This window comes from Echiichthys vipera, assembly GCF_963691815.1.
Source record: "Echiichthys vipera genome assembly, chromosome: 20".
NCBI lineage: Eukaryota > Metazoa > Chordata > Actinopteri > Perciformes > Trachinidae > Echiichthys > Echiichthys vipera.
Genome location: NC_139845.1, coordinates 11,062,901 through 11,088,822, shown reverse-complemented (window position 1 = coordinate 11,088,822; position 25,922 = coordinate 11,062,901). Strand labels below are relative to the sequence as shown.

The following is a 25,922-nucleotide window of genomic DNA, read 5'->3' as shown; positions in this document are numbered from 1 at the left end:
AAGTGCTGTTCCTGTTCCTGCAAATAGTTTCGCTCTGTAATAAAGTTTAGGATGCCTACAGCCTGGAATCAACACCAGCGAGCCAGACATGCAGGTATGCATGCAGAGCTGAGGCGTGTGAGCCATTCATTCAGCTTTTTAGGAGCAGTAGTGTCCCAGTCAGGATGCTCGTACCTATTATGCAGCGGGATAAAGAGAGAGAGAGAGAGAGAGAGAGAGAGAGAGAGAGAGAGAGAGAGAGAGAGAGAGAGAGAGAGAGAGAGAGAGACCGAATGGTTTACGAGACTGCGCAGCCCAGACTTCAAATAGCAGGTCCGGATCTGCCGGCTCGGTGTCAGCTCATCAGCGCATTTCAAAAGAGGAGCCGCGGGACAATGGACCGACTAACACCTCCATATAAACCTGGAGATAGACCGACTGTCAATAGAGAGACAGGCCAGAGAGGGACGGAGACAGAAAGAGCAGCAAACACCTCGTCTGTCTGCCCGCAGCGGATTTGACACTTACTTGTTGATGAGAGCTTTCCCACATCGCCCGCTGGGAATTAGAGGCACATGATACTGATCCAGATCTGAGCTACCGCTGGACCTTTAGCGTATTAAAGCCACTGCGTAGTGACTACACGGGGGTTTCCCTCTTCATCTTCTAGTTTTTATCCGCTTTGAAAAGTGCGTCTTCGCTTTAAGTTGCATTACGCATGCGTAAAGTGGGAGCGACAAGTGAGCTGGATTTAAGTTTCGGCCTAATATTTACACCTACTGCTAACGTTTCTGTGCTTTTTACAATCAGTGTTGGAAAAAGTATTCAGATATTTTACTGATATAAAAACAGCAATAATGCAGTATAACATCAAAAACGCACCCAAGCATCAAGGTAGGCTACCAAGAGCAACTAAAAGTAGCCTACTCATATGCAAATGACACATTTCAAGATCATATACATTATATTATTAATATATCTTGAATATTAATGCATTGCTGTGTGCATTACAAGTGTACAACACTTGCAATGCAAGTGGAGTTTATCCTATAGTAATACATAATCATGTATTAGTTGATTTATATTTTGTGCTGCTAATTCTAAATCTGCAAAGTTACTAATACTGTTAAATAAATGCAGCGGAGAAAACAAGGAGTATATTTGCCTCTAAGATGTAGTGAGGTAAAGTATATCAAACATGCACTTAAGTATCCTGCATTATCTGAGTAAATGTACTTATAGTTACAGTCCACCACTGTTTACATTCACATGCTTTTCTCAGTAATATTTAGGGGAACACCAATATCTTAAATGTTATTAATATCACGATGAATAGGCGTTTTAAAAATATCATCATATCATCTTTAAGTATTCCTTTCCTTTACGACAAAATTATCAAAAGTACTGTAACCCTATAGATGTTGTGAAACTCTCCACATACTTGGATAAGAAAAGATTTAAATACCATATACACCCTTAAATAAGTATGGCCTACTTTACCCTGGGCCCTGAATATTGCATTGATGGTCTGCTAAGGCAAAACATGATTGAACACAATACAGTTGTCTGAATACAAAAAAAGACATCATATCATAACCTTTCTGACCTTCTGTTCTGTCAAAAGTTCAACACCGTGATGCATGGCCTGCCCTAACAACCGTTGTCTTAATAATCATAATAATCATAACAGTCCAATCAAAGTCAAACAATAATAGGTGCATAATGGATGATTGTGACAAACATGGCTGAAAACTCTTGCTTGGTTTTCAGGATGAAGTTTGTGTCACGTAAAACTTTTTACATCATTGATTAATTTATATTTCAATATAGCAAATGACACAATACAGCTGTACTTCTCGGCTTTGCATGCTTGCAGAAATAAGTCTATTAGAATATTTTCTTACAGTTGAAACGTGGCTATGTTCACAAATCACACATAAAATTGAAGCCTGCCATCTCTCTCAAATTGCTCGACAGCTCTTTTAAGAAAGAAGGAAGATGTTAACGACAACAACTCACCAATCTGCATGACCCGTCCAAACACCGATGTGTTGTCCACAGTGCTGCAGTTCCACCTCCTCTGTCTGAACTGGTACTGGCACTCCTTAATGCCCGTCTTGGCTCCGTCTCCGATGTAGACCATGTGGTCCTGGTACAGCTGGCACAGCTTCCTCTGGCCCTGTAGACCGCGCAGCCACACAAGAGAGATTAGCATGTTTTAGTGGTCCCTGTGGGGATATTCTCCTTTATTTGACAATTTCCTCAGAGTCAGGGGGCAGAGGAGGAAGATCAGGTGTTGCCCTTTTCGTTGACGTTACGTTTAGAACCCCAACGTGCAAAACTGATCTCCTATTCTATCACTGAATTTAAGTTAAGAGAGCTATTAGAGGTGTTTAGGAAATTTAAATTGCATTAAAGGTCCCGTACTATGCTAATTTTGAGGTTCATACTTATATTTTTGGTTTCTACTAGATCATGTTGACATGCTTTAATGTTCATAAAACACATTATTTTTCTCATACTGTCTGTCTGAATATACCTGTATTCACCCTCGTCCTGAAACGCTCTGTTTTAGCGCCTGTCTCTTTAAGACGCCCTCCTGAAAAAACTGTCTGCTCTGATGGTTCAGCATCTCCATGTCTTTGGCATCTATGTTCTCTGCATCATAATTGCAGCCAAGGAATGACTGTAATGGCACTTTCTACATATACATACATATATATATATATATATATATATATGTGTAGTTGTGACATCACAACCGTACAGAATTCCTGACAGCTCGTTTAAAGACAGCTTCTGAATACAGGCTGTGTGCATTTCTCTGTGGATTGAACATTTTCCCATTAGCACCTTGACCTGCTTTGTAATACATTTAAAAAAGACATTAAAAAGACATTTAAAATTAAAAAAAATGTACAATATGAGACCTTTAAAAGATAAGTCGAAAGCAGGCAGACTGAAACTTACCTGGGAGAGACCAGACAGCTGACTGCAGAGAGGCTGAGCGCCAATGATGTACATCTCCGGCCGCTGAATGGGGGTCAGAGCTAGTGACCTGAAAGACAGAGGCCATATTAAGTCTCAATTTGAAAACAATAAACTTTATCTGTTAAGATCAAAGATAAGTGGTAGAGACGGGGTCTCTGTGATGTATGGCTCTCTCTGAGGAGGTCGCGCTGTGGAGGACAGAGTTCAGTCACAAGTTTATTAGTACAACGGGCCTATAAAGTGCAGATAAATAGACTCTTCTGGTGTACACCTCTGCAGCCATTCCCCTCGGGTTTCATTTACTGTCCTTTTCACCCAACTGTACCTAATCATAGATTTTTAAACACTTTGGCTTGAAAAAAGCAAGAAGAAAATATGACATTTAATCAGACTGTTGACCATCTAAATGCTTTTAAAAAGGAATGAAATCAAGTTGTGTGAAAATCACCCCTATCTACAGAGCCACAGGAAGATCAGGTCATGTATAAAAAATAAAATATTTAAACTATTGTGTATATTGTTCCTGTTACTCTTATTTTTATATTTCCCTGTGTTTATATTGTTCATGTTTTTTCTATATTTCTACAATGTATTGTTTCTAAGTGATGCTTCTTCAGTGTTTGCTATCCACTTGCTGCTGTATAAAGGAAATGTCCCCTTTGTGGGACTAATGAAGGAATATCTTAGTTTATGTTATCTTATTCTAATGAAGGCACTGAAATCACAGGTGTTGTCTTCATTAGATTGCATTTGGATGGTGGAGCACACCGCTAAAAGGCTATACACTATCCTCCCTATTCTGACTCTACATTAACTGACAGGAAGTTGAACTCTGCAAGCATCCACTGCCCTGCACACATCCTCCACTACATTACCAAACTGAATAGTATTGTTGCATAGCGGTCATGTAAGTCAAGAACAAGTGTGGCTAATTGAGGTCCTATAGGCACAGCAGCAGGCCTCCATGCAGTGCCATTTGGGGCTCAGCCAGGGTAAATATTGTGACAGAGCCTTCACATTTGTTCCATTCACTGTTAGGGCTCTACCACAGGACTGGGACAGCACCCCCAAAACACACACACAGAGACACCAGAGGACACACAAAGTCTACAGTTCACTTTTCCATTTGTCATTTAAGTTAGTTAACATGTTTTAAGACTTGTGCCAAGATACAAATGAATACCTATGACATATTCAACTTAAAAAAACGTATTCTGCTCTCCTACTGTTAAATGGAGGTCAAAGTTCATCCAGTTTTTACGCAATCACACCACTGAACATCTTTTTAAAAAGCAAACAAACAAACAAACAAACAAAACAACAACTATGCACCACAATTGATTATTCAGTTACTCACCACCATGAGTTGGCATCCACCACCAGCAGCTGGGAGCTGCAGGCGAGAAAGGCGGCTGCCAACAGCAGATGCCGCGCGGCATCGGTTCGCCTTCTCCGGACAGGCCTGTTGTCCATGGTCCGCCGCGTCACCGCCACAGAGCCGGTTCTGGGGAAAGTGCTCTGCTGTTGAGAAATGGGCAGATGATCAGGAGGAGTCCTACTCGGTCCTGCTGGGGCTGGACGCACACTCTGGGTGTTTTGTGTATTTTCTTTTAGTCCACTTGTCTTTCACAATGTTTAAAACTATATAAAAAAAAACTGCCTTCAAAAATAGGCTTAAAAAAAAGTCAACCAAAGAAAGAGCAGTCTGTAATCCTCATGGAGTTTCACTGTGGCTGAGAGTCGATCTGAAATCACTGCAGCATTTTTCCTAAAGGTCAGAGGGTGCTTGTTAAAAAGGTGAGGATAAGACGCCAATTCAGAGTCGTGCGTAAAATGGTTTGGTATCAGTTGGGTTTTTACGCAAAGTGCGAGGGGCTTTCTCCCTCTCCTGATGTCTCTAAAAAAGTACATAAACAAAGCCAGGCTGCAATGTGAAAAGTGTGATCCCGTTGTTGTTTTCGGGGAAAGATTAACAAGGAGATTAAAACGCTAATTGAGCAGCGAAGCGACTGTTCTTTTCCTCTCCCTGTCCCCTCACGACCACTCCACATCTCTCTTTCTCTTTAGTCTACACTCCTCCTCTTCTCACCCCCCACTTCACCTCGGTAACCCCCCCCCCGCCCTCTCTCTCCTTGGCCATACATTGCGCGCGCATGGGGCGTATGTATGTACGCAGCCAAAATGGGTATTGGACTCGGGCAACAATTGAATGCCGAGCTAAGACTGGAAGCACCTGCGATGTGAATATTGAACAAGTGCACACAATGCTGATTACATCTGTTACATGTTTCTATAGAAGGCCCTCTTCATCATTTCTTTCTGACCGGTCATCAGTTAACTCTCCATCCAGGGATCATCTGTTCCTTCAGTTTAGTAAATGTTCACGGTCATTAAAGTGGGTAAATATGAATGGGTAATGGGGACTGGACGTTTTGCCCCCTCGCCCCCCTATCGACCTTAAAAACAAGTTCACGTGCGTCAAATTCCTTTTATCTGCTGAAGTGAATAATTTGTTTGGATAAAAGGTAAGTGCTACAAAAATCGTCTAATCCCCTCTTCTGTGGTCTGCGAAAATAAAAGGCCACACACTACAACCCCGCCTCCCACACACACACACACACACACACACACACACACACACACACATACACACACACACACACACACACACACACATTTACGCACGAAACAACACACGCTACAGACGGCCAGGAGTCCTGGACTAAAGAAAAGGCGTGTTGAAGCGAGCTCTGCTCAATTCATATCCCGGGCCAAAGACAAACTGGGCGGCGGACCTGCGGAGCAACCGTCTCTTTGATCTGAGTCAGTACTTCTCCAAAGACTGCGTCCACAACCAAAGGTTCAGGGCGCAGGGGAGATTAGTCTGGGGCCTCCGACAACCTGGAGGAATTGCTCTCCATTCATCGATAAAAATAGAAGGTTATTAGTTTTAGTACGGCCTTTGTTAGAATATGAAAAGTCACCAAGACGGTCAAATTCACACATAACCACATACATGTCTTTAAATGAATATCGCCCCTGAATTATCCTGAATATTAGTTTGTTAAACTGATATACTTGCGTGGATAACACATGTAATTTGGCCTTCACTGATCCATATTTGGCATGCTTAAAAACTTATATGATAAAAATGTATTCTAACATCCTGCTTCTTAACAGCAGCAGCAGCAGCAGCAGCAGCAGCAGCAGCAGCAGAGAGTCGGATGTCACTGGCCTCTGCATGATAATAGACCCGCACACCTTTCATCTCCCGGGGGCCCTAACCTCCCCACCACACACACACACACACACACACACACACACACACACACACACACACACACACACACACACACACACACACACACACACACACACACACACACACACACACACACACTGGCTGCCTTCAATATACATCTGATTGATATTCTGCTGTGGGCGGGTTTTGGGTCAAAGTCAGGTTGATCGGGTTAATAAACAATGAAACAATGAGTTGGGCTACATTTTGGGAGATAAGAGGAAATCAGAATATGGAACACTCAAACCGGTCCAACCGATCACTCAGTAAATAACTAAACTATTTCCTTTTTTAAACGTTCTTCTTGTTTTCCCAATTGCCATCTGCATCCGTTTCCCTAAAGAGCAAGAGGATATGCACCTTGTACATGTAAAGTATGTCACCGTATTATATGATGAAGAGGTTACTATGACAACAGCGCCCTCATCTGGTGAAACACAGACATGGATTTTCTCAAAATGACATTATTAAACCTACATTGATCCATTCACTGGATTATTATCCGGGTTAGTATTCAAACTATAATCTTGTGACTTAATATAAAGTATGTGGATTTGTTTACATCCAGGGCTACTTTATGTACAAATTTAAGAAAATATTATAGCCTATACTTTCTACTCACATTTCTCTGACACATTATTGTTAATCTACTTTCCAGATACAAACTGGACATAACGTGATGAGCTGATAAAACACAATACATCGTTAGGGATTAAACCAATCTTTTTGACTTTTGGAAAATCATGTCCAACATGAACACACTTTAAAACATGTCTGGAGGAGGACTTAAAATAATAGTTTGAGTCCCAAAAAGGTTAAATTATCCAATATTTCCCCCCAAAAAACAAAGATTAGAGAAAAGTCAGAAAATGCATCACAGCCTGTGTAGCAGAGCATATATTTTTCTCTTCTCTACCCAATTATTTATCTAATGTTGTGACCCTTTGGTCCAGTATCTAACTGACTAATTGGCTGTGTGGCTAAACTGCCTGAACAAATAGAGGTAGTTCTAATAAAGCAGTGAAACCAGTTGCACCTCGACCAGCTACAGCAGTAAAATAAAGAATTTAGCTCAGAGAGGCAGCGGTTTACAGTGTTTTTCTGCGTTGTGTTTGTTCTAAAATCACAGTAAACCACTATAAGGGCATATTATTGCTTAATTAACCACTGATGCATCCCTTATCAATCTAATAATGAAACATAATAATAATATATTAATCACATGGGGCAGAATGAGTATGTTACTAAGATACTTTAAGTACATTTTGCTTTTATACTTTTACTTAAGCAGGATTATGAATAAAGGACTTTTAGTTGTAGTTCTTCCACCACTGTCTTTAAACATCAATTCAGATCTTTAATTTACTGTAACAGGGGTCCAACATGAGGAACTTTGTACATCACATGAACTCTTGAGAGTCAACATTGGATTGTGAAGAGAAACGGTGACACAATACACCCAGTTTTCATTTCAGCTCAGCATGCAAGATGTCTCCTAAACCAGATCAATGTCCTGTATTGTAGCAGCTGAAATTATCTGCATAATGAAAGGCTGGGGCACAACAGTGACTCATGATAAAGAGACCAATCAGCAGTCTGTAACTGACACTACAGAGCCCTCTAGTGTTGCCTGCCACACAGTCTTTGGTCTTATACAGTAGGTGTTGAGAAGGATTTCACATTAAAAAAATAAACAATAAAGGCAATAAACCTGATCCTGTTTATACTGTTGGTGTTTTTACATTTCCAGATCTGTATTTTGGTTGAAACTCCTGGGAGCCAAACTGAAATAAATAGGTTTCTCCTCTTGAGAACTCAACTAATTAAAACACACTGACTTTCTCATCATTTAGGAACTGAAGAGAAACTGGGACATGACCCAGAGATTCAGGAACACTGGACTGACTGGAGCAGCCACACTGTGCTCTGTGACAGCTGCTGGTTTCTCCGGTAACTTGCGATGTGCCTGTTAGAACACAAGGAGGCGCGGTATAGCCACAGTGCACCTCGGCAGCCAAAGAAAGCTGGTAAACTGAGGCAGGGAGGGTGAGGGCATGGAGACAAAACTTGGACCAAGTGAGACAAAGAAAGAAAGAGGTAGGAGGAAGAAAAGAGAGGGTGAAAGAGAGAGGGAGTGTCCAAGTAATGGATATACACACAGAGAGAGAGAGAGAGAGAGAGGGAGAGAGACAGAAATAGAGAGAGCGAGAGAGGACGTGTCCCCAGAGGATATGTGCAATAGCCGTGCAACAGGGAGCAATGCCTGAGAAAGTCGGCAGCTCCTCTCTGGATGAACAGCAGCCGCACTTTTTATTGCCTGCGGTGCCAGACTAGCAGCGGGGGAAACCAGCAGCTCTCTCCTGCAGGGGGACCAGCTGCAGTCAGCTGATGAGGTCTAAGCTCAGCTCCTGAAAGCTGCTCATGCCAAAATGCTAATTAGCCTTTTAATTTTTTTAAAAAGAACTGACTACCACTTCAAAAAAAATGGATTTAAAAAGTCAAAAGACAAAAAACCTCCTGTGAGTGTATAGAGAAGTCAGGGTAAGGTACCTGCTTTCAGTCCTCTCCCAGCTTCTAGGATTACATTTATTAGTTTGTCATGATTTAGTCACCTTAAAACAACTGCATCACTTCCCCACATGAATTAACTTTCAGAAATAGATTTTTCATTTTAACTTAAAGGTAAATGATGATTGCACAATGTAATTTCTCTATGGATCATTGCGTTAGTTCCCTATGAGCCTCTGCTATGTAAGATAAGTCTGCTATTTGTTGCCTGTGCTTATGAAGGTAAGGGAAGGCAAGGCAATGCATCTTTATTTATATAGCGCATTTCAAACCAAGGCAACTCAATGTGCTTTACATAAAGACAAAACATTTTTTAATACAATATTATAGAGGCGTTGCCGTCTGAACTATTCCTGAAAAGTTCTGCAGTAGAAGTATAAAATAATATACAAGTACCTTCAATTTGTACTTGAGTATACTTAGTTACATCCCACTGCTGCCAGAACTAAAACGAAGTATATATGCATTATTTTTTACAGTGCACATACAGCAGGGCTACTTTTTTGATATGGAGAGCCATTTTTAAATGTTCTTAATGTGTTAACAGTGAGCCATATCGGCATTGATCGCAGCGTCTACCGAGTCTGATTCGGCAGATATTCTTTCTGTGCAGAAGGCCATTAATACTTACCAGGCAGAGGCAGAGTAGGACGGGCAAAATTCTGAATGTGAGTCCATCAAACTACCGTTAATAACAGGATGCACACCTGCCAATGTCTGTGAAAGAGGTCCACTGGCACGCATGTGAGAAAGCACTCCAACATTTTCCTGCTTGCACAGTTATTGCAAGTGTGAAATTGGTTAAGCTACCTTGTGTCATCCCTGCTGTACAGTATGAGCTGTGACGTTCAAAATGGCAACCTCAACATGTTTCTTGCACTTGACACACAAACACGTTTCTATTGTTTTTCTGCTGCCTGCACCAGGAGGTCAAAAGTCAGAACAGTCACCATCGAGCCTGCAGGGAGTTGGGGTTTTGCTTAAGGTCGCTTCGGCATTGCAAATGTTTGTATATAGAGGGACTTTAACCAGTTGAGGACTAGTCTACTCTATACAGGGTTTTTTAAAATTGTACAATGGTTCTTAAAATGTATATTGTTTGCTCTCTTATGTGAGCGTAACAGACACAGGAATGCATGCCAACTTTGGGGCAGACACGTGGACACATTTGGGAGAACCAGAGAACTCCAAATTACAAATGTGGCCACAGCAAACCCATGGGAGGATGATGAAACTACCTGCTCCACTTGCTATATACTGAATGAGATGCCTCTCTCTCTCTCTCTCTCTCTCTCTCTCTCTCTCCCTCTCAGTCGCTCTCATGTCCTTCTTTTTCTGTCTCTCTTTCTTCACGCCTGTTCCTTTTCCAAAAACACACATATGCCATCACACACACACACACATGTGCTGCGGGGAAATGTAGTGTCGCCCTCACACACACACACACACACACACAAACACACACACATACACACACACACACACACAAACACACACACATACACACACACACACACACACACACACACACACACACACACACACACACACGCACACACACACACACACACACACACACATGTGCGCACACACCCCTGGGGGAAATGCAGCGGGACTTGGAAGCAGCTGAGAGGGTTTTGGCTTTCTATCTGTTTTTTTTTTTCAGTTTTGTGTGGTTGCATGTAAGATGTCCTATGGAAACCCATCCTCCCTTCCTAATCCTCCCTCCTTTCCTCCCACATTCTGCTGTCCCCCTTTCTCTCCTCTCTTCGTCACGCTTGCACCTCCCGCGACTCTGTCCATCTCCTCCCTCCTTCCCTCCATCCATCCTTCTGTCAGCTGGCAGAAGATGAGTCATGCCTCTAGCTGGAAGGCTAAAACTCTCTCTCCCTCTCCCTCTAAATATATCTTCTCTATACTTCTCCTCCCCATTCTTTCTGTTTCTTCTCTCACACTTCTCTCTCCCCTGTATCACCATCTGTTTCTCTACGTCTCTCCGCTTTGTTCTGTCGCTCTGCTATCTAAGCTCTTTCCTCCTTCCTCCCTCGTGTCTCCTGTGCTTTGCTTTCTGAAAGTCAGATTTATCAGCCATTTATGTTTCTATCCATCCATCTCCTTCTCTCTTTCTCTCTCTCCAACGGTGCACCCAGGCACCTATAAAAAGCTATTCTCACGCTCCTTCGTCTCTTTGCTGTGATGATGTGCACACTACACACAGTCTCCTCTTTACTCTCCCTATTTATTGGTACAGTACAGTTGTAATATGTCTATATATAATGGCTTGTATATATTCTTTGAACTGTAAATGTATTTATTGGGAGCTACTGATAACCTGACATTACATGTGTGAGTCAACATATTTAATTCTGATAAAGACAACAGATCAGAAGATTGTGTTGTTTCGTCTTTAAAAAGTTTCTGCCTCCCAACAAAAGGACTTGGATATCTGGTTAAAAAATATAGTAAGAGTCTAAACATGTTTGGCACCTAAGTGGATACAAAGCAACAGAGAGAGCTCTGGCTGCCCTCGATTGGCACTGAACTGGAACTGCGGGAGAGGCCGAGTCCCTGATCGGGAGGCCCACGGAGAAACCACTGAGGCTGGGCCAGATCCCCTGATTTCCCCCTGGTGCCCTGGAGCTCCTCTGGTCAAATTTTACTGGTCTCCTGATCCCTTCCTTGGAGAGACTAACACACTAACACACACACTCACACACACTAAAATATGTATAAATACATTTGCAAGCATACTCACTAACACACACATTTTTGCTGTCTGCCTTACTCACCATTATGCATCTCTCTCTCTCTCTCTCTCTCTCTCTCTCTCTCACACACACACACACACACATGCTTCCCTTATGCAAATTAATGTCAAATCAATTTCTCAACCATCTGGGTACAACCCTTCTCACACATGCACTCATACTCAACTAGCAAAAAGATACAAGTAAGGAATCTGCGCATACTTACTTAGACTAAGAGGGGGGCACACGTATGACATGATCACTTTCATCAGGGGATGAAGCTGCGCTGGTCTGGCCTGATTTACTGCTCGTCTCTGGATTGATTCATTTGGTCTATAAATCCCCAGGAAGCCTTGTACTGTGCTATCTCTCGCTCTCTCTCTCTCTCTCTCACACACACACGCACACACACACACACACACATGTAGATTCATTCGTCTGTCTTTCCAGCGCTCTCACTATCTCCCAACTTTTGGTTATCAGTACAAAGTTCTACTTCATCTTTGTCCATCTCTTTTGACATACACCCAAATCACACCTGCAAATTCATTTTTAGAAGGCAGGGCTGGTTATAGAGGTCAGTCGGATCTATGGTTGAAGTCTTTTAAGCTTTTTAGATAAACAGTAGAAGATGAAAACAATTGCCAACAGAAGACACTGAACTTTCTAACAGACTATCTCTGCTTTATTTTGGTTAAAAACAACAACAACAAAAAAAATACGGATTAGCTTCAACAGACAATATGAGAGAAGTTTTAAAGAAAACTTTTGTCTGGTTTAAGGTTGGACAAATCAACCTCCTCCACTCTGTTCGCACATCTGGTCTGTATCTTCACTGGAGATATATGATGTTTACACTGAGTCAATCATTCAAAGCCATTTCTACTTTTTATGGCTTCAACATTCCATCGAACCACAAAAAAAACGGCCATACAAGTCGTCTGTGATAGCAGCTTATCATGACTGATATTTATTGCTGTAGCAGTAATGACGGGAGCAAAGGAGGTATTCAGATGCTGTTGGTTAGTATAAAGAGCATCAAACAAATACAGGATTTTCATTTGTACTTTTTTTTTAACCCAAACCATGATCTTTTCCAAATCCTAACCGAATAGTTTGGATGATGTGAAACTGCTTCTATTTCCCAAAAATGCATCTGTTGCTGGTACTACCCGGCGGTCATCAATTAGGGAGTCACTGGCGAACAACCTACTGTGTCGATTTGTATGAGGTGTTAAGCTTTATTGAATGTCTTGTTGATGAATTTTACACATTTGCAGAAATCTCAAACTGACACATTTGGTATTTTTGGAAACTCCACTAGAATTTAAAGTAAAGGAAAAATCTTAAATTGCATAGCAGGAGCCAAAGAACATGTTCTCACATGGATGTGAAGGGTTTTGTCTATATTTGTCTCGAGTTTAAATTGACAGTATTTCAACAACCTCAGAAGAGACCACGCTTTTTTCTGTTTCTGTATCTGTTTCAAATCCAAGTCAAATGCATTGTCCTGGGTGAATCCAGCCTGGGAACCAGAGGAATCTGCTGAACTTGTGTTTCATTTGCTCTGGCAGACAGATTTCCAGCAACTTCAGATCTAAAGGGAACCATAACTGTTTATGTCACTGCTGGGCGGATTTAAGACTGTGACTGACGTAGGAGCGTCACGCTTTAATGTAGATACCGAACGTAACTGGCACGCTTTGTCCAGAACGGCTCTCCAGGCTCACGAAAGAGCAAACTTTCAAACTAGGCGAAATCAAGAATCTGTTACTTTATTGCCTATTTCGAATATGATTTCAGAAACATTTTAGCTTAGTTATACCTTCAGAAAGTTGATAAGGCCCTTTGGAAATTGAAAATGAACTGAGAGGTTAGACTAACACGCATTTGCAAATTACTCTGGTGATGCCAGGCTGGGGTGTGGCCCAAATCACAGAGGGAAAGCTTATTGAATAGATACTGCTAATCCTTAGATCATGCTGTGTCTTGGGAGAGGAGTCAATCGTTGTCTCCTTCAAACTTGACTCTGCTTGCTTTTACACTTGCCTTGAACTCAATCTAAGGGATCTTGCCTACAGTGGTAATGGTACATGCACGTCCACATAAAAAAAACAACCTACCTAGTGCCATTTCTGAGATGGAAAATGAGCAGTTTTTCACCTTCATGGTTCCCCGCACAAACACAGCCAAACGGAGAGTAAAACACAACCAGATAAGCACACACACACACACACACACACACACACACACACACACACACACACACACACACACACACAATATTCAGCCTATTCATGCCAACAGATGACAGAGCGCATTGAGAAAATGCCAAAATGCTGACTACTGAGGGAGAGAGAGCACAAGGCTGAAAAATCTCCTATGTCAGACTGCAGAGCTGGCAGAAAAGAAAAGCATTGTTGAAGAAGGACACACACACATACACACACACACACACACACACATACACACACACACACACACACACACACACACACACACACACAAACACACACCTAGGCAGTCTGTGTGGTTCAAAAACGGGAACAGGTCGGCAGTGGATAACACACACACATATGTACACACACACACACACGTTCAGCCTGTGAGGCGCTGTGGCGAGATGAGAGCACAGACGAGCTGTCAGAGAAAGGAACGAGAAATGAAAAAGGAAGAATGAGAAAGCAGGAAAAACAAGAGGTAGAGATAGATGGAAGGGACCTCTTGTTGTCTCCCTCTGCACGTCTGCTCTCCCGATTCTCCATCATCTATGTTCTTCTCTTCAGCCACTTACCTTTTTCTCAAGCCTCTCACCTGCCTTTTTCATTTTTTATCACACCGACTAATGCATCATTTCATTGTCAGAGTCATGCTGACTGACACCTCAGCGTCAGTGTCTCTTCTAAGTCCCATATTGTAAAAATTAAGATTTCCATGTCTTTTTTGATTATTAAGCAGGTGAATGTGCAATATAAATACTACTAAATATAAGTATAAAGTACTGCTACAGTCATTCCCCGGCTGCAGAAAAGTAGAGAGAGCAGATACAGAAAACCCAGAAATGCTGACCAATCAGAGCATACAGAGTTTTTTTCAGGAGAGGGTCTTAAAGAGACAGGCGCCAAAACTGAGTGTTTCAGAATGAGGGAGAATAGAGGTATATTCAGACAGACAGTAGAGAAATAATGTGTTTTATGAGCATTAAAGCATGTAAACATGTTTAAGTAAAAACTCAAAATACAAGTATGGACCTGAACATTAGTATAGTATGGAACCTGTAAGTGTTTGCTTGTTTCTTGTGGAGCAGTTTAAAGTTCAACAGTGATACAGGTATGACTGCTTCTTTGAGTTCAGACCCTCCAGCTCTCTGTTCCCCGCAAAAGGCCAGCACTGTCAAAATGGTTTTGCAATTTGTCATAGTTTGCCATAAGCTGAACTCAATGCAAAAGCTTAGCACAGATTTATTTTTGTCTGAGCGAGGGAATCCACTAATGCTGATTGGCTTCAGTCTGAAATGTTGCTGTTTGAATTCTGGGGGGACCAGGCCAGGATACTCTGTCAGAACTGTGTTAATTAAAGTTAATCGCTTTGGGTTCATGTTGTACAAGCTAGTTTTGAACGAGACCAACCCCACCCTAATAGAGACAGAGGATGGGAGGCACAAAAACAATAAGAAAACAGGGAGAAAGAGAGAAGACTGCAGAGGAGCTTTGAAGGCAGGCAGGCACGCGCACGCACATGCACACACACACAGGCACACACATACACACACACAAACACACACACAGGCCATGTTTCAGTGCTGTACAGGTGAAGCCCCGGTGAAGCAAGGAAACACCTGAAGGTACATAAAAAATTCAGCAGTGTACAGTGAGCAGGCACACAGACACACACAGACACACACAGACACACATAGACACACACACACACACACACACACACACACACACACACACACACACACACACTAAGTGCATCTCAGGGCATTGTTACAGTCTCTTTCTCTTCCATATGTTAGTGTGTGTGTGTGTGTGTGTGTGTGTGTATAGGAGAGAGAGAAGAATCTACAGAGTCATGGTAATATCCATTCAGGAAGGTGTCAGCTTTCAGGGGGATGTGTTGACACACACCCACGTAACCTTGGCAACCAGCAATCGCTGCGGGTGCAGATGAAGCACGCTGTCTAGGCGAGCAATTATGCAGTTAGAGCCCTCCCCTGAATCATCAAATACAGACACATGGAAGACACACACATGCACATGATGGGTCACATGGTGAGCAGAATCTTTGGAGAGGTTCTGGAACAATTTAGGGAGATGACAGACACACACACACACACACACACACACACACACACACACACACACACACACACACACACACACACACACACACACACACACACACACACACACACAAACACACTCTCTCTCTCTCCATCTCACCTGTTTCAACATCTTGCCTCTTCTTTTTCCATTTTTCTAACCTCCATTTTTCACATTAAAGAAACAGCATGTCTGCCCCGTTATTCCTCACTCTGCCTCTCTCTGGTACTTTCTCTAAAAATACTCTTCCTCCCTTTTCTCCGACCCATATCTACTTTTAACCCTCTCGCCTTTTTCCTCTCCCTTCCCTCACCCATTCATCCACTCCTCTCTCTTGCTCAGTGTGAGCCCTGGCTAAGGCCCAGTGGGTTTTCTAGGAGAGGTATGACACACCAAAACAACACACACACTACCGCACACACACACACACACACACACACACACACACACACACACACACACACACACACAAACACACACACACACACACGCACACACACACACGTAGACACACACAGCTGCGATATGAGGCTGACAGAGAAAGACAGATAGAAAACATTCATTCTGAGCAAGTACACACTAGCGCACACACACACACACACACACACACATAAACCCACAGACACAGACACACACACAGACACACACACACACACACACACACACACAGGTCATGCAGAGACAGAGACTCAGCTACTGCTGCCGAAGAGAAAGCCTGTGGCATAAAAACCTGCCTCCATCCTCCATCTATTTTTCTTTCTTTCTCTTATATCAGTCTTTTACTTTTCTTGTCTGTGATTCTCTCGCTGTACAGATGTCCTGCAAACGGTCGGCTGACACAGACATTAAAATGTTTGCTAATGACCGCCTACACAATACAGTCTCGCTGGCAGTTTTAAAGCCACATTCGCTAAGGTTTATTGTTCTTTTGTTTTGAACCCAGCAAACATAAATTTGTGAAGGCAAGTGCTGGCAGGGCCACGGGTCCGTGTACAGTTTGGTTTGACAGAACATTAAGGAGACAAGTCACATTATGGTTAAGGCAAAAGATGTTTTTTTTGTCTGCGACCCTGTTTAATCACAGAATGTTTGTCCGCAGCGAAACGACAAGCCATAGTACCAAACCAAATTTAGCTTGGAGCTTGTGCTAATCTCCCACTCCGTTTATAACTCAAGGTGCAAAATCATTATAAAGCTTGGTATTCATGTCAGGATCTCTATTTTGAAAATGCATGACACACTGTGCGCCTGTGTACCAAGGACGTAGGTGTTGGCAGCCACGGGGGACAGTGCAGTTAGCTGCTTTGATTTTGCCCTTGATGAAATTACAGGATATACGTTAAAAGCAGAGAGAGGGAGATCAAAAATAGTCACTGGACAATTTTAGTGGATTTGGGATGCTTTCTATTACTAGGCAGTTTTGATGCATTTTAAATGATTCAAATCCATCTTCAAACCAAAGATTTGAATGATTTTTACAACTGTGGCTGATCTGACCAATGTGGGGAGTTGATTTTTCATCTATTCACATGGTAACAGTTGCTGTTAGCATCCCTTGGCATCACTTTTTTATCAGTCTGGCAATCATGCAGTGAGTTTAGATGCAGTTTAAAAACCCGATTATAATCAGATTAAGGGCATACCCAGTTTCTCAAACACCATTTAAACACCATACCCCGGGTAAAATCGGAGTTCTCATACCCAAGTTAAAATACCTAGAGAACTCCTTCAGTACTCTGATTATTCCTCGCATGTAAACAGCGTTATCGCGTCTGCGCAAGCGCCAGGGGTTATTACTCCCCCTCGCCACTCCGTGGCAGTGGCTTTTGACCCGTAAATACAATAAACCAGGAAGCAACGGCGTCAAAACAATGTGAAAAAACAACAATAGAGCGTTACCTTTAAACCAAGGGAGGACTTTGCAACGGCAAGTAACATTACTACCAAGAAGACCCGTTTCGGTCGTAATTTTGTCCAAAAGTTGGCCTTTTGTGATTTGACAAATGGGAACCGGAAAAATAGCTGTATTCAGTCCAGCTGTATGTTGGTAGAACGCCACCGAATGTACCGGAGGAAGAGTTACTCGTCATTTTCCCATTCATGCCTTATGATTAAGGCCATTTCTGGGTTACTGAAGTACATGTAAACGCACTGATGTTGCTGATGACTTGACTTTTAGGCAGGAAATCTACATTGTCGGTTTAGGCAATAAAACTGCGTCGTTACCTTTAGGAAAAGATTGTGATTTTGGGTTAAAATGCTAAAGAACATATTGTAAGAAGGTTAACTTAAAAAGTTGCCGTTTCACATGGGTCAACTGTGTGAAACCCCTGTGTGTGTCAGTCGTTTTCCGGCTGCAATGACGGTGCAGAGACACTAATAGTGCAGATGCGAATGACCCAGAAACACTGACCAATCAGAGCAGACTGGGCTTTTTTGGGCTTAGGGCTTGAAGAGACAGGCGCTGGAATGGAGCGTTTCAGACAGAGGTGAATAAAGGTATACTGAGACAGACAGTGTGCAGATAATAATGTTTTTTAAACATTTAAGCATGTAAACCCGTTCTAGTAGAAACCCAAAAAACAAGTATGGACCTTTTTGTAAAGCAAACATGTTTATACAGTAGGGCACACTTTCCACATCCGAAAGGAAGACCATGGACCACTTCTGTTTACATATGAGCACCTAATTGTGTTATGCATGTATGGATATGTCCATGGTTTTGTAAACTGAGAATCTGGGATTTTTTTGTTTGCTTCTGATCATAATTAATATAGTTTTATTATAAAAATGGAAAGGTTCATTGTATTTGACTTTGCAAGATTATAACATCATTATTCATGCAAATAATGTGTATTTGAGAGGGAGGGAGAAGCTAATGTGTCCCATCCATCAGTTTGAGTTCAGGAAAAACAGAGACAGAAAATAGAAGCAAAAGCAGAGGGGCAAATAAAGGAGAAGGTCAAAAGACAGAGACATCAGTTTGGAAGAGGAAGATGGTAATGAAGAAACAAAGATTTTTGACTAAAAAGAGTGCAGCTTTGGAAGATCATTGCTTGGTTTGTCTAATGCATCATAATGGCTTCAGATAAACTTAGAGATTATGTTTTTGTACAAAGCCAGGACTTCCGTTGGAAACATGTTAGAAAGGGATCTATTAATGGCCAGTATGAAACAGAAGGGAAGATTACAGCGAGCAAAAAATGTGTAAATGGGGATCTGACGACGCACTGCTTTCAGACAGACTTGAAAATCTGTTCTTAAGGAGGAGAACGGAGAGGATGAGAGGAGAGTTTCTGTCAGTTGTGCTCTGCTGCTTCTTTCCATGTTAAAAAAGGCCTGTTTCTGCAGCTCCTCTTCCTCTCTGTTATCTTCACCTGATCACTGTCGGCTCTCTCTCTCCGTTTCTCATCAGCTCTTTCTCTCTCTCTCTCTCACCTTCTCCTTTACTCTTTCTCAACCACTCTGCCACACTCCACTGGCTTCAGCAAACGGCTCCCCTGTCATATTATCTCTCTCTCTCTCTCTCTCTCTCTCTCTCTCTCTCTCTCTCTCTCTCACACACACACACACACACACACACACACACACACACACACACACACACACACACACACACACACACACACACACACACACACACACAAAGATAAACATTGAGACACACATGTGCACACTCAGACCAGGGCTACTTTGGGGGCGAGAGAGGCCCACTGCGGGGATGGGGCATGAAAGTAACTTGGTCCAGAGTAAGAAAAACACACTATTCTTGCTACCTTTGCTGCTGTAATGGATCATTTCCAAGCTTTGATCCATTAAATGACCAATTAAGTACATATCTGATACATATAGCTAGGTATTAAAGATATAGGCCATACACACAGAGCCTAAAATAAGTTTTCAAGTATCAAGGCATAAGCAATGATAGATGTAAGACAACAGCTTCAAAGTAAATATTTTTGATGCTTTATGGAAGTCACATGAGAGAAGAGTCTTTTACAAATTGTCCTTGCCCCTTTTTTCTTTTTTTTTAAACTGTTTTTAGCTTTTTTGAAATGTTAAATTTGTTTTTTTACTGTTTACATTGGCTATTATTATATTTTGCATCTGTTATTGATGCTTTTGTTATGTGCACTAACCTATTTTGCTGCTGTAACACTGAAAATGTCCCCACAATGAAACTAATAAAGGCTTATCTTATCTTATCTTAATATATACATGGAGATTTAGTATTTTATTTATAGATCTTAGATTGTTTGTGGAGGGACACACACTCATATTGCAAGCACACATTGACACAAAGTCACAACCAAGCCAATAAAATGTGTTTAAATGACTTAAAATTGATTTTTACTTATTTGCTGTACATTGTTTCAATCATTAAAGGTTAAATATGGAGAATAAGCAGAACACCCCCATCTAGTGTCTCAAGATCATAGTTGCAACAACAAAATATAATTAAAAGCAGTCATGTTGCCAGGTTGGTCAGACCCTGTCCAGTAGTCCACAGGAGACCGGATTCTGTTTAAGCCTGTTGGAACCCTTTCCCTCGCACCATAAAAAATAGTATTGCAGAGGAGTTTGACTGACAGTGATGTTAGCCGTTACCGTTACCATTAGCCGTTACAGCTAAGTAAACATGAAAGTTAGCTTACCGATAAAGGAGTAACGTTGCCATTTGGGCGTGTGATTTAATGTCGTTGAACTCGTTTATCTCAGTCCATGGAGTGAATGTTTGGCCTATATTGACTCTGTTTTTTGCCCGTCTCCTGTCACTCAGCTGCTGAGACAAATAACGCAGCTGCAGGATTAGCAAACTCCATTTCACCCAGTGCCAGCCTACAGTAGCTGCACCAAACAACAGACAACACCGGCAACCCGCAGTGCCGGCCGCTATTGGCTGGTTAACTCTAAAAAGAATGTCATCGTCAAACTTGTCACAAAAATTTAAATATTAATTCAGACTAAATATACCGTAAATTTTAATGGAAAAGCAATGCTTTAATTCTGTACCCCTCAAAACACCCATTAAATATATAACTTTTAATAACGATTGTACAAATTCTACCTTTAACAATATCATTATATGTGCTGGGTTTCCTTTTATTGAATGCTTGTCGCCAGATTGTTAGGGAAATCATCTCAATATTTGACTGATAAAATGTATCTATTTTTAATTTGTTTTTGTTTTTTTAGCCTATAAAGTAGGCTAGAGGAGAGTGGATAGAAAGAAGCTGTTTACAAGAGACAAAGAACATTATTCTGCTCTGTGGCCGTTCAGGAGACATATTTCAACAACAACAACAACAACAACAACAAAAACAAAAACAACCACAATTACTACATATTCATGCCCAATAAGTGGAGTGAAAGGGCTTCTCCAGTTGGCTTCCCTGTGTTTCCTGTGTGGTCCGCTCAAAGGGTTAAAGCCCAAAGTGAACTGAATTGTAAGAAGTTGGTTTCCAAGGGAAACTGTTCGCACCGTTCCAGCTGAGGCGGGACAAACCAACCGCCTGACACAGGGGGGGGGTTAAGGGTGGTTCGATAAAATTACGAATTAATGCCGTACGACATCGCTTATTAATATTAACACACATATTTCCGTGTATTATTACGAACATGCGTCGCTTATATCACCGGTGTTTGATTTTTTAAAGTGGCTTTAACACAAACGATTAATACTATCACTTGCCTCCACCCCTCCCTTGCAGCGACAGTGCCGAGGCCCCTGCCAAGTCGGTTTGAAAAGAGCAGACAAAGGCTTTGAGCCCAGGACGCCCCTCTCTCTCTCTCTCACTCTGCCTACAAAGCCAACCTAGCTCTATCTTTTTCTGCTTTTTCTATCATGGAAATGTTTTTTAAGAGGCGGCGTTAAGCGTGTTTGGGTTTTTATTTTTTTACTTTCTTATTCTGAAATGTACGACCGTCTGGATCCCCGTTCGGCCGAGAGAGGACGGCTTTTTGTAGGTATAATACAAGGAAGCGTCGTCTGAGAGAGGGAGAGAGAGAGAGGGGGAAGGACTGACGCTTTTCCTCCTCTCCTCCTCCTCCTCCTTCGTTTCGCCCCCTCTCCTCTTCTTTTTGGCGGAGAGGAGTTGAGGCAGGAATAAACGCTTTTTTTGTTTTTCCTTTAAAAAAAAAATATTTTATGCATTTGAATCCTACTGCGCAACGAGACCGGATCACGTGGGGGTTGGAGAGAGTTGGATCGATTTTGCACAGTTCAATGTGAGAAAGAGAGAGAGAAACAAACAACTCTTATTTCTTTTCTTTACTTCTGTGGATGACTGGGACTGTTGATACTTTTGCATAATTGCAAGAGCAGGGGTAGAGGGTTCCTTTTTTTCAGCCTTGGAGGTGTGGAGTATTAATTCTTATATGCCTGGGGTTTGAAAAACAATGGAGACGCACATTTCGTGCCTCTTCCCGGAAATTTTGGCCATGATTTTCAGCTATCTGGATGTGAGGGACAAAGGCAGGGTAGCCCAAGTGTGTATCGCTTGGAGGGACGCATCCTACCACAAGTCAGTGTGGAGGGGGGTGGAGGCCAAGCTGCACCTCCGCCGGGCCAATCCCTCCCTGTTCCCCAGCCTCCAGGCCAGGGGCATCCGGAGGGTCCAGATCCTGTCCCTGCGTCGCAGCTTGAGCTATGTGATCCAGGGAATGCCTAACATTGAGTCCCTCAATCTGTCCGGCTGCTACAACCTCACGGATAACGGGCTGGGTCATGCATTTGTGCAGGAGATCCCATCACTGAGGGTGTTGAACCTGAGTCTGTGCAAGCAGATCACAGACTCCAGTCTAGGCAGGATAGCTCAGTATCTGAAGAACCTGGAGGTGTTGGAGCTCGGTGGCTGCAGCAACATCACCAACACCGGGCTTCTGTTGATAGCCTGGGGCCTCCACAGGCTCAAGAGCCTCAACCTGAGGTCCTGCAGGCATGTCTCGGACGTGGGGATTGGACATTTGGCAGGCATGACCCGCAGCGCGGCGGAGGGCTGTTTGAACCTGGAGTACCTGACTCTCCAGGACTGTCAGAAACTGACGGACCTGTCACTCAAACACATTTCCAAGGGGCTGACCAAGCTCCGGGTACTGAACCTGAGCTTCTGCGGGGGGATCTCAGACGCAGGGATGATCCACCTCTCCCACATGGCCTCCCTGTGGAGCCTCAACCTACGCTCCTGTGACAACATCAGTGATACGGGGGCCATGCACCTCGCCATGGGCACCCTGAGGCTCTCCGGACTTGACGTTTCCTTCTGCGATAAGATAGGGGACCAGACCCTGGCATACATCGCCCAGGGGCTGTACCAGCTCAAGTCCCTGTCCCTGTGCTCTTGTCACATCTCTGACGATGGGATAAACCGGATGGTGAGGCAGATGCACGAGCTGAGGACCCTGAACATTGGACAGTGTGTGCGCATCACGGACAAAGGGCTGGAACTCATAGCTGACCACCTGACCCAGCTGGCGGGCATTGACCTGTATGGATGTACCAAGATCACCAAGAGGGGACTGGAGAGGATCACACAGCTCCCCTGCCTTAAAGTGTTGAACCTGGGACTCTGGCAGATGACAGAGAGTGAGAAAGTGAGGTGATTGAAAATGTTAAGTTTTTTTGGTCTTTTTGTTTTTGGATGGGGACAAAGGGGGACATGAGGATCAGGAAGAGGGGGAATAGTTGGGCGGGTACATTTCTTTTCTTTAATAAGATAGAAAATCTCCCTTTTCCCTCCTGTGTGGCTGTGTAAGGTGTGCTTCTCCCATGTGACCAGAATTTTGTTTTTTATTTTTATTTTTCTCTCTGTTGGCCTTGCGGGATTTCAATTAGTGTTTGATATGACTTAATATTCTGCCAGGTAGGAAGCAATTAAACTTACTTTTGCTATGAGCTCATGAAAATCCCTTTTAACAGTTGTTTTGATCGTGTATCGAGTTTTAATATCTCAGAAATTCTGACATCAGACTGGAATCACTTGCAATGCAAAGCTTGTTACACACTTTTTTTTTTAAACTGACTTGCTTCCAGACAAAAAAATTCTTAAAGCTAAAGTTGTATCCACCCAAAGTTGCATCCACCTTTTCATTTAAAGCAAAGTGAGGTTTGAAAACTTTTATTTTGTCGTTTTCTTTTTTAAATTTTTTTTTACAGTGAGTCTGGATTCGAGACATTTACAACTAATCTCCGCTACAGCCATCACGCCTAAAAACATTTGGCTACCTCGTATGTGGTTGTTTTCAAAGGGTGTATACTGAAAGCGAGAATGAGAGACTGGGAGAAAATGTGCCTAAAGGGACTGTGTCTGCCCCCTCCCCCCATCCCTCCCTCCTCCATGAGCAGAGCTGGAGAAAGGAGACCAGGACACAATCTAACTACCTTTGTTAATTTACCCACATAAACAGCAACAATTTCTCAGAGAGAGAAGGAAAGAGAGAGACAGAGAGCTGTAAAATCTATTCAGATTTCGATGACGGCGCTTTATGCAAAAAAACAAAAAAGAACTTGTGTGCAAGAGCCTTTTTGTTAGTGTTCCTTAATTTTAGGGATAAAGTCCAACTTTTACGCCTTGTAGAGACGTGGTGTTTTCAAGCTTTGACCAATTTAAAGGAGGCAAGATCATCAGCTACCCTTAGAAGAAATATAGTCATCCTGTAATAATATGAGAGAGAGAGATATAGGAATATTATAGCACTGCGATGCAAGATAAAAAAAAATATGATCAGGCCGTTATTAAACGCAATATAGTGTGTTAAAGGGGTATTTTTTCTAAGGGATGCTGGTGGAAATGAATGTCAGTGGATGTTTTTCAGAGCGTCGTACTTCAAATTGAAGTGATTTCTATATCTTATACCTTTTATTGATCGAAAACAAATCAGGGTTTGTCTCATGGCTTTATTTTCCCACGTTTATGCCGACACAGGCTGCATTCATATTCATGTTGCTCTCATCGGTAAGAGAGAGAGGAGGGATATCTTTTTTTCCCTCCTCTTTTTCTCCATCTCTCCCTGAATAAAAATACCCTGAATCCATTTTGAGACATGCTTAGAATAAGGAGCAATCGATTATTTTTTCCTTCTCTCTCTCCGTGTCGGGTTACAAGCGGAATGCATCTCTTTCTCTCCCCATCTCTCTCTTTCTTTCTTTCGCACACACTAACACACACACATGCACACAGAGGCCTGTGTGCGCGCATTTTTAATGTAATGCAATGACCTGCTAGAAAAATTAATATACGGATGTGCGTCCTGCTGAACAAGCTGTGTGTGTTTGAAAAATAAAAAAGATGTACTGTATATTATGTGTTTGTAAAGAAGAAAAAATGCAGAATCCCAAAATTAAATTGTTTTATATTCTTACGGTTAAAACAATTAAAGATATTTATATAATGAACGAAAAGAGCGGTGTGGACTACTTTTGTAGTGTGTAGCACTTCATTGATATCATGCTGTCTGTTGCTCTAAGAATGTGAAAAATCTTACTTTCCACATGGTCATTTGACATTGTTTATTCCCACAAGACAGTTACGGTGTTGTCCTGCAATGATGTCATCCATAATCAGTTGAATTTAATACCATCAGCTTTTATTTCAATGCATTGCTCCTAATAATAACCACCTACGCATTTCTGAGTATTGTTCCTGATCAGTCCAGCCTTGCTTTTCAAAAGAGCTGGAACGAAAAGGACAAAAAATCTGTTGTGTTGTTTTATTATTTACGAGGAGATTCAAAATGGATGCTTGCCGTCTTGATTTGGCTGCAGTGTCTGTGTAATTAATTATCACCAGGGCATTTATTATAGGAAGCTGTTCTACCCTGCTGACTTTTTTAATCATCAACATCTGTTTTTTATCCTCAAACGCAGCAAAAAAAAAAAGGTGTTTCAACTCAACTGTTAGGGCAGTTTCGCATTTAAGTCTCAAAGGTTTCAAAGCGCAAGGTAGGTTAGGGTGTATTTGGTGGATTTCATGGTTTAAATGGAAGGTTTCGGGTATTAGTTTTGGTTATTTT

General features: G+C 42.2%; 2 protein-coding genes across 5 annotated transcripts in view; one reads left to right on the top strand and one right to left on the bottom strand.

Moving 5' to 3' along the window:
* Positions 1-25,922, bottom strand: part of wnt5b (wingless-type MMTV integration site family, member 5b) — a gene marked incomplete at its 3' end in the record, with an annotated part of 82,796 nt that overhangs the window by 8,944 nt on the left and 47,930 nt on the right. For 2 of the 4 annotated variants that reach the window (XM_083934779.1, XM_083934780.1), the window contains exons 2-4: positions 4,328-4,491; positions 2,950-3,037; positions 1,999-2,158 (exon numbers count right to left, since the gene is read on the bottom strand). In XM_083934779.1, the coding sequence (XP_083790905.1) occupies positions 1,999-2,158; positions 2,950-3,037; positions 4,328-4,443 (364 nt within the window). In that variant the 5' untranslated portion in view covers positions 4,444-4,491. The remainder of the gene's footprint in view (positions 1-1,998; positions 2,159-2,949; positions 3,038-4,327; positions 4,492-25,922) is intronic. The other 2 variants (XM_083934781.1, XM_083934782.1) reach the window with 1 other exon arrangement.
* fbxl14b (F-box and leucine-rich repeat protein 14b) lies at positions 21,788-23,513 on the top strand (the record flags this gene model as incomplete). The annotated part of the gene is made up of 1 exon (XM_083935583.1): positions 21,788-23,513. The coding sequence occupies exon 1, from the start codon at positions 22,311-22,313 to the stop codon at positions 23,511-23,513; it is 1,203 nt and encodes a 400-aa protein (XP_083791709.1). The 5' UTR covers positions 21,788-22,310.